At 32.2% G+C, this 10114-nt stretch overlaps 1 protein-coding gene across 1 annotated transcript; it reads left to right on the top strand.

The window, feature by feature from the left end:
- The first annotated feature begins 394 nt into the window (after nucleotides 1-394).
- Nucleotides 395-2690, top strand: LOC131656563 (fructose-bisphosphate aldolase 6, cytosolic). Its single transcript, XM_058926255.1, has 3 exons — nucleotides 395-487; nucleotides 1038-1265; nucleotides 1638-2690. The coding sequence occupies exons 1-3, from the start codon at nucleotides 460-462 to the stop codon at nucleotides 2456-2458; spliced, it is 1077 nt and encodes a 358-aa protein (XP_058782238.1). The 5' UTR covers nucleotides 395-459; the 3' UTR covers nucleotides 2459-2690.
- Nucleotides 2691-10114: the final 7424 nt, after the last annotated feature.

Below are 10114 nucleotides of genomic sequence, written 5' to 3' on the forward strand. Positions count from 1 at the left end.
TTTTGATATTATCGATATGCACTTTGATCATTTTTGACATGTAATTAAATTTGTAATAGACAATAATATTATCGGGATCAGAAAGTTGGTGCGTGGTCGGAGCATTTGATGCAATCAACATAGGAGAGAATGTACATGCAGATACTCCGATGCTAAAATATCAGTCGCAGAGGTCAAGTTTCTAATCCTAATTTTTGTGCTATTCTATTATTATTTTTTAAATCAAACGCAAGACAATAACTAGAGTTGTGTTGTCTAGTGCCATATTTTTTTTAACAAATCAAACTTAAAGTAAATAGAAATCTTAATAGTGTAACGCACCTATCCCTTTTCCACGCTACGATATGTCAGGCTTATTATAAAGATCCTTTTAAACCTCATTCTTGACATCTTCTCACTAATCAAATAACACAAAACCCTCTGTTTTTCTTCTCTCAAAATCTCTATACACCACATACCATGTCTTCCTTCAAGAGCAAATACCAAGGTATTCATTCCCTCTTCTTTCATTTTTATAATGTCTAATATTCCTGTCTCTTTATCTTTTGTCATATAGTTATCAAATTGTCTTAGATTTACCTTGTCTATTAATCATTCCAAATGTCAATGGTTATTTAGATGGCAAAACAAAAACATTAAATTTTTAGATTTTGTCATTTTGATACCGATATGTATGAGTTTAAGTGTTTTTTAAATGGAATACTTTAAATTCTATTCATAATTGTGTGTCCTAAATTAAATGAATTGATCTACCTGAATTCTTGTGATTTTGCTATTTTCTGGCATTAAGTTGATTTCATTCGTTTATATTGAAATTAAATGGATTGATCCAAGTGAATGATACGTAGCACCGACACCTCTGAAAAAATGAATTGATCTACTTGAATTCAATGACACTTGTGATTATGTTTAATTTATTCATTTTTTAAATTATTACTAGTATTGATATATTAGCATCAATGTCGTGTTTTCGATATCAGTGCTTCAAAGCTTAGAAAAATATACAATCTACTGGTTAATGTGCTGATGAATTGCAGATGAACTCATTGCCAATGCTGCTTATATTGGCAGCCCAGGGAAAGGCATCCTTGCTGCTGATGAGTCAACCGGTACAATTGGAAAGCGTTTGGCAAGCATAAGTGTTGAGAATGTCGAAACAAACAGGCGCGCCCTCCGCGAACTCTTATTCACCACGCCCGGCGCTTTTGAGTGCCTCAGTGGTGTGATCTTGTTTGAGGAAACCCTTTACCAAAAGACAGCTGCAGGTGCTTGCTTATGCTCTTTATTTATGATGTTAGAAAGATATTACATTGTTCTTACATATGACTATTACCTTGTTTTCGGGTTTATGTCTAAGGATCTGTTTGTATTGACTTGTTAGAATTTATTTGCCCTTAACTATGCCCATCTCATTCCGTTCTGTTTTTCCGCGGGCTTCTGCAGAGATACCTAAACGGGCGGGCATGTCTGGTTGCTATCCCTAACAGTTATAGCTTATATATAAGCATAGCACTTGTGCAGTTAATTTATGCTATAAGTGCTTAATTAAGTTATTTATCGAAACATGACTGAAATCATACCATATTTTTCAGTCGTCCTTAGTTCTGATCTTTCTATTTTTATGTAATTTATCGCAGGAAAACCTTTTGTAGAGTTGTTGAAGGAAGGAGGAGTTCTTCCTGGAATTAAGGTTGACAAGGGCACCGTAGAGCTTCCCAGAACCAATGGGGAAACCACCACCCAAGGTTTGGATGGTCTTGGTCCGCGTTGCCAAAAGTACTATGAAGCTGGTGCACGATTTGCTAAGTGGCGCGCTGTACTCAAGATCGGTCCCAACGAGCCATCTGAGCTTGCTATCCACGAGAACGCCAATGGTCTAGCGCACTACGCTCTTATATGCCAAGAGAATGGCCTAGTTCCAATAGTGGAGCCTGAAATCCTAGTGGATGGATCTCATGACATCAACAAGTGTGCCGAGGTGACTGAACGAGTTCTGGCCGCATGCTACAAGGCTTTAAACGATCATCACGTTCTGCTCGAAGGAACTCTTTTGAAGCCTAACATGGTGACCCCCGGATCAGATTCTCCAAAGGTTACCCCAGATGTTATAGCCGAATATACCGTTAAAGCTTTGCAGCGAACGGTTCCATCTGCTGTTCCTGCCGTTGTTTTCTTGTCTGGCGGACAGAGTGAAGAAGAAGCAACACTCAACCTCAATGAGATGAACAAGATGAACGCGAAGAAGCCATGGAAACTTTCTTTCTCTTTCGGAAGAGCACTTCAGCAGAGTACTCTTAAGGCATGGGTAGGGAAAGATGAAAACATTAAGAAGGCTCAAGATGCTTTCATCTCTAGGTGTAAGGCAAACTCACAAGCAACTTTGGGAACCTATAAAGGAGATTCTACTCTTGGTGAAGGTGCCTCTGAGTCACTCCATGTCAAGGATTACAAATACTAGACTTCATGAGGTTTTTTTGGAAAGGGTTTTTGTGCTATTGGCATCAACGATATAAGAGCTTTATGGATTAATAAAGAATAATAGTTCCAAGTTATAAGAGCTTTTATGCTATTGCAACAAGCCAACAACATTATAAGAGCTTTTATGCTTCTGTTTTTCTCTCTGATTGAGTTTTGACATTTGTTATTGTCAGGAGTCATGTCTTGTTTTAATGCAAATTGGATATGAGAATATTTTGTTAGCATCATATGTATAAAGCTACTAGCTGTTCAATTTAGAAATAAATTTAGTTGGTTGATTGATCTGAATAGAATTATGTTTTAGCACCTCAGAAACACTATCAATAGTTTGGTATCTTACAATTTTATGAACATGAGCTTAAGTCTAAAATTTTAAATATTTATTTCCATCCAATAGTTGGACTTTGAAGGGAGTAAATTAATAAAATTATTCAAGAGACTAAATTAGTCATCTGAAGAGAATCTAAATCTTTTCATTGTCATTTGTCAGATTAAGGGTCCATTAGTTTAGTTTTTTTTTTCGAGATTTTTAGTTTAAAAAATAATATAAGAAATTAGTTTAAGAAATTAGTTTAAAAAATTTATTTTAAATATTTCATTCTTTTGATATAACGTTTATCAATATTAAAATTATAAAAAATTAATATATTCAAAGCAATTTTTAATATTATTTTGGAATTATTTTTATAAGCGACATGCATTAATAAGCATAAGCATGTGTACAAAAATTACAAGAAGAATAAAAGAGTTCATTAAAACACCCGAACCTCCCAACAACAAGGAGGAAGAAAGCCTATCCAACCAACAAGTACTACAAACCAACATAACTGAGGAGTGAAAAACCAAAGCTCCTTAGCAAAACTCAATGTACCTTTGTCAATACAACCAATCCAAACCAAGATTTTTCTTGAAAGACAAAACATTTCACACTTCTAAATCTTTGCAACAAACTCCAACAAACTAGCAACCAAAGAAAATAATAAAAGGAAGGATAAATAAGGGGTCCACCAAACCACAAACCTAAAAAGCCTCAACGGTCGCCATTCGCAACCAACGGAACACCGCCTGTCATACGAACCAAAAAAAAATGCAAGAAAAAATAAGATGCTGCCTTGATTCTTCAAAAAAAAAGCACACAAAGCACACCAATTATTCATCAAAAGAGTAGACACACCTCTCAAACAAAACTCACGTTTAGTAGGAAGGTACTATTCAATAATTTTTTTCTGATATGTAATTTTTTTTAATTTTTTATTTTATTTTAATTAATTAAAAAGATATGTCGCATGTTATTTTTAGGTTGGATTCAAACAAGTTTTGAAAAGTCAACTTATAACAAGAATTTTAAACACAAAATACATGTTAATTTTTATGCCATTTTAAATCAAAAATACAAATAAGCGTTTTTGCCTATATCCCACGAGCATACAAGCCAATGTTTAAACGCAAGAATATGCCTTAAATCTTATTCTCTAAAATCAACCACCTAACACTCGTTTTCTACCGAACTACGATGCTCTAAATTTCCTATTGCACTTAGGAATACGTAAACACATAATTTTGAAACCATGACGAGCACACTAACAAAAAACTAATTTTTTATTCATCTAACTCATTTTCTGTAAAATCAAACATAAGAAGAAACTTGAATTTTTAGGAAAACTTTCACCCTAGCTAATTAAACGGTCCCCTTTGCGTACAACGGATGTGAGGTGCGCTAATACCTTCCCCTCACATAACTAACTCTGAACTCGTATTTAGTTGTGATAACCATCTTATCCTCCTTTATTAGGTTTTATCATTATTTTCTATTTCCCGTAGTGACACATACTCAGGAGGAGCTTAGAAACCTCAACATCTAAAGTCAACTGGTTAATCAAATCGACAACCATAGTTCTTAAATACATGTGTTTATCATCATCAAAAATGGGGAGATTGTTGAAATAAAATTGGTTTGTATCACATCCCTAAGATTTTGATGATAACAAAATATTTAAAGAATAATTTGGTATACAAATTTTTGTTCAAGTGTGGTGGATTATAGATTAAAATCTATGATAAAATTAAGTTCTAGCACCGAAAATTGAATAATAAAGAGAAGCTGAAATAATTAGAATATGAAGGATCAGATTCTGAAGACCAGAGTATGAAGAAAGTCATCCTCAGAATATCCAGACTCTAAAGGTTCAGACTCTGAAAAAAGTCAACTTTCAAATATTTAGTTAACCTCTAAAGACTCAGAGTTTGAAGGATCAGAAGCTGAGACTCAGACTCTAAAAGTTAGTCAAAGCTCAAGGACCAAAGATTTTCTAACATGTCACTATCAGACTGTGAAGACATTTTGTCTTCTTCTAATTGTCCTTTTCTGATCACATGACGACTTAGTAGAAATCTGCAGAAGACAAAAAGAATGCAACTGACAATGTCTCTTATAGCAAAGGAGTTTTAAATGGCCTCTTAATGATATTAACCATATCAGGAAGCTTTCTAACGTCTCTGATGATGCTTCTCAAAAAAGCTCCTTGTGTATGAAGTCTTCTTCAACGGGTCTTTTGTGTTTCTCTATTTAAGGAGGTGAAGATCTAAAGAAAACTACAACACTACGCTTTGACAACTAAAAGAGTTGTCACTCTGTCAAAACAATTACATAAGCTTAACTTAAGAATTATTAACTCTTGTACATTTTAGAAATTCCTAATTCTTAAAGTCTTTATGCGTTGTATTTTGTTTACACCTCTGATTGTATATTAAGTGTAATAATCGTACAATATTTTTTCTAAGTTAGATTGTAAAAGTATATTGCTTGTGTGTTTGAGCAGTTGAAGTCTCTTGCTTCTGTAGTTTAGCATCTGAAGTCTCTTGTGTGTGTGTGCTTGAGCATTAGAAGTCTCTTACTTGTGTGTTTGAGCGAAGGAAATATCTTGATTGTGTGCTTGAGTAAATTATAATCAATTGTGATTATAGTGAAAATCTTTTGTAGTACAAGGGGACTAGACCACTCCTAATTTATGGGAGGAACCAAGTTAATTATTTGTGTCTCTCTATCTTTTTTCTTTAAACTTTAAACTATTTTATTCGCTGCTAAACTTTAACTCTGAATCAGTTTCTTTACTTAGTGTTTAGAATCTGATAAAAGGTTTCATAAGAGGAAGAAAAAGAGTGAAAAAATTAACACAATTCAATCACCCATACTGGTGTTTTTCTCTCTTCATTCATGGTTCACGAATCTTTTTGGTCCTCCTAGAATGAGAACTGTTGGGAGATAATATACCTTTCTTATTACGCAAATTGCCATATGTGTCAACAACATATATCTCTATAATGGCACTATTAGACATGTCACTTAATTTTTTGGAGCTTGGGTATATAACATAAGGGACCGTTCAAGAGTACTTATGGGCTGATCTACTTATGGGCATAATGTGGCTATAGCCACACCAAAAAAAAAAAATTTCTTATATTTTAAATAATGAACCGATCATCAAATTGACGATGACAAGTAAATGGTCTATTAATCGACTTATTAGATTATTGGTTGAATCTCATGATTAAACTAGATTAAATCGAATAATTCGGTTAAATAAATTGGATAATTCAATTGAATAAACCACTCTCTATAGTAAAACTATATAGTTATTAAACCAGTCAAACCAAATAACTCGATCTCTAAAAAATATCACGGCACCTAGCAAATTTTAAAATGTCGAAATATCATAATTTTACAAATTTAGTTTTTTAAATTCAAATTCTAAACATAATTATCACACACAACAAAATAATACAAAAGACAAAATACAAATCAAAATAAATTTTGAGCAAAGTTTAATTGAAATATAAACGAAGAAGAGTTGTTCCAACTAACCTAGGAACAAAATCTTGTTATATTTTACTTTTATAGTTTATCGATCGATTTTCCAAAATTTTCAAAATCGTCGGTTCGCCAGTTTTTACTAGTTTTGACCGGTTCTCGGTTTTTGAAACACCGTCATCGCCTCTCAAGTTTCCCTCTTACTTTTATATGTACTAATCCCTCATATTTGATAAACCATTTTCATTATAAATGTATTTCTTTAAACAATATTATTTTTTGTTTTTAATATATTTAATTTATAATTGATTTTGTATTTAGTCACATCAATATGTATTGTCTGCATCCGTCTCTGAGAGTAGTGTTGGTTGGTTGTTTGTGTTATTTGTTGTTCGTGGATTGTGTCTTATTGTTTTTTTTTTTTTTTTTTTGCACTTTTTTGTACTTTGTGGTTAATTTTAATATACTTTTGTGACTTTCACCCTTTTAATATATTTCTATTTTCCATTAAATTTTTTGTAATAGGATAATACTATTATCTCTTCTTTCTCTCACTAAAAACATATAAATAAAACTTTTAGTTTTTTCTTAAAGGCTTTTGAAATTCTTATTAACTATAGTTTTTTGATAAAATCCTAGTGCTACCTCTGTCACATGATCGGATTTTCCTAAATCTTTTGTGGCTACCGCATATTTATATCGGATTTTATTAAAAAAAATTGGTGCAATCCCATGCATTTATATTGAATTTTTCAAAAAATCGATGTTAACCTCCTTATATAAAACAAGATTTAACTTTAAAATTCGGAGAATACCAAAACTTATAATATATTTTTTGTATATATTCGATATAAATGCATAAAATTCATGCATTTTTATTGAATTTATGTATCACATTTGAAATATCTAGTAAAAGTTTAAAAAAATTGTAAATATTCATCTAAATCCAGATAAATCTGAATTTTATCAAATTTTTTCAAAAAATTCATAAAAGTTAATTAAATTTGACATTTTTTTTGTAGTTAAAGAATAATTTCATTATAGGTGTGGGGATCCGAGGTACAAATATGTGGTGTATGGTATAAAACTTAAAATCTAAGAGCCCATGTTATTTGTAAATGGAGCCCATGCTGTTTGTATGTTTAGTACTTTTTAACTTAATATTGAGTAGTACTACTCGCTATAGTACTCTTTTTGTATGGTGCATAGTGCATACTGCATGCTTGTAATTCTCCACTTCAACCAACCATAAATCAAAATCAAAAGGGGCTTCCATATTTTTAGTTTCAAATATTTGGTTGTTGATTTTCACAATGGGTTGGAGTTCTACTCAAGGCCAAAATTATATTGTAAAGCTATTTAAGTTAATTTGAAAATTTTTAAACAAAACATACTTAAAATATGTGTCTTGGGTTTGATTGAATTTTATAGCTACAAAATGGTGAAGGTTATTATTATTCTTTTAGTTTGAACATCTAAATTTAGGATTGCAGTTTTTTCAGTCAGCAATATAATCTCTACAATCACTAGGTCAAATAATATTTAATTATCATATCAAGATCAGATTTTTTGCTTTAAAACTAATTTTTTTAATTTTTTTTAATAAGCAACGAATCTATTAAAGGGAAAAAAAAGGAGCTCCACCCGATAAAACAAACACCGAAACAGCTCTTACATCTCAAAACAATATTTTTAATTATAAAATAGAAAACAAACTTATTTTTATGAATCACACAATTTTTAATCAAACAACTATTAATAGTTTGACTATGTATTTTAGTTCTATGTATTTTAGTTCTCGCCTATTCGGAATAGAGTATCCTTAATACTTTTATTTAAATTCAAAATTGTTTATAAAAATAATAATTTAACGTGATTGTGATAAAATATAGACTCAGCCGATTATTTTTTAAAATTTATAGTTAGGATTCACCTATTTTTTTAAATAAATGAAGAATTTTATTTAGAGAGATACTAGTGCCAAATTAACATTTCTCAATTTTGCAAACTATCATCTGCTATGAGGTATTCTAGTGTCCTTTCTGAAACTATCAGCTATGAGGCATTCTAGCTAGTGTCTCTATTACAATAGGATAGAGTTATATTTTTGGCGTATCCTACTAATAACTTAATCAATATACATCATCAATGTAATGTACAAGAAAGTATCCATCTACCAGTTTGACACTGAGATGTCAGAAGCAGATTGCATTATTACTGTCAATTATACATGCATGAGATTAGATATATTATTAATAATAATACTTAAAAGCTAAAAGCAAGTTGGTAAAAGCCAGAATCCATTCTAGGGTAACCAAATTATTTTCTAAACCATTTTTATGTACCACCACAGCTCCCTTCATACTGAAGCTGTTCAGGTAGTCACGTCAGACGCATCAGAAAAAAGCATAGTATTATTATTATGCTTACCCTTTGACTCTTTAATTAGTTATGTGTCTATAAGGTTAAAGACAAATAATTAGCAATTAAAGGAGGAAGAAAAAGGTGTAGAAAAACTGCCAAAATGTTTCCCTTTAGCAGGAAAGTTCTTTAAAAAGGTACGGGTATAGTGGCAGTTTCATGACCATGAGGGTAAGGTGCATGATGCAATGCATGTGTAGTGTAGTGTAGTGTAATGTTGTGTATGTATCTGCAGAAACTCGGCGTGTAGTAGCGGTTAAGTACGTACCTGTTACTACCATCACCACCCTTAATATATTATTACACTGCACAAAAGCGATTCTTTCTTTGTTTCTTTCTCTGCAGAAAATTAATAGTAATTTTGTTTTTGTCACTTTATAATGTATTAATACATATGTGAATATGTGATATTATCAATGATGCACTTGTTATTCCTCTGCATTAGTAGTAATTATTGTTGGTGTGTTTAAAGTTGGGGGCAAGAAAGGAGATTTTCCCACTTTGGTCCCTTTTCATTATTGATGTAATAGATTTTTTATTCAATGGCTTTGTTTTTGGAAGGACAACTTGAGCATGCAATTGGTTTTTAATTTCATATATTTGCTTTTGACATATATATATAGTAGAAGTTATAAATTTAAGGCTTAGAAATAATTTGTTTTCAATTTTTTTTCTAATACTTATTATTTTACTAACAAGTGTTCGGATCAAAGATTTTGTAAAAATATTGTGTAAATTGAAGAAGAAAATATATAGGTTCTAGTAGGATCTCTTGGTAGGGACTATTCCTCCGTGTGGTTAGAGACTTTTTCTTATTTCGGAATAGAAGTCTCACCTAAAGGGTTTTCTAGATGTGGTGTTTTAGATTGAAAAAGATCCTCCTTATTTGGGAGGAGGAGCTTCTTGAGGTTTTGCTTTCTCTTATTCAGGGGACTGTCAATTGTGGTCAGGGTGATGCTTGGGTTTGGAAGCGAGACTCGAATAGGGGTTTCTTGATCGATTATGCTTGGCCTTATTTAGGATTGAGGAAGGTAGGTCTGAGAGGGTGATGCTAGGGTTGTCTTGGATTTGGAAGATCGTCTCATTCAAAATGGGGTTCCAACTAAGAATCGTCTAAGGAGCCACATTTTGTCGTAGTCTAGTAGTGAGAAGTGTGTCCATGTGTGTTGGGCAAGTGGAGTCAACAGACTATCTTTTTGTTTTGTCATCAAGTATAGAGTTTTAAGTGGGTTGGGAGGCCAGAGCCTCCGCCTTTTTCAATTTTAGGATGCTTGAGTTGTTCTAGGGTTTTATTCTTGGTAAACATGTGCCTTAAGCTCGATCTCAATTCGGCATTATATGATGGTTCTTTGAAAAATGCATAACAAAGTTATTTTTCAATGGGGAAAGTGTTGGAACGGTATAGCG

The sequence above is a fragment of the Vicia villosa genome, linkage group LG3, assembly GCF_029867415.1.
Source record: "Vicia villosa cultivar HV-30 ecotype Madison, WI linkage group LG3, Vvil1.0, whole genome shotgun sequence".
Taxonomy (NCBI): domain Eukaryota; kingdom Viridiplantae; phylum Streptophyta; class Magnoliopsida; order Fabales; family Fabaceae; genus Vicia; species Vicia villosa.

Coding starts and splice junctions, on each gene's coding strand:
- LOC131656563 (XM_058926255.1), top strand. CDS start 460: ATGTCTTCCTTCAAGAGCAAATACCAAG. Junction 488..1,037: donor CTTCAAGAGCAAATACCAAG/GTATTCATTCCC, acceptor GATGAATTGCAG/ATGAACTCATTGCCAATGCT. Junction 1,266..1,637: donor TTACCAAAAGACAGCTGCAG/GTGCTTGCTTAT, acceptor AATTTATCGCAG/GAAAACCTTTTGTAGAGTTG.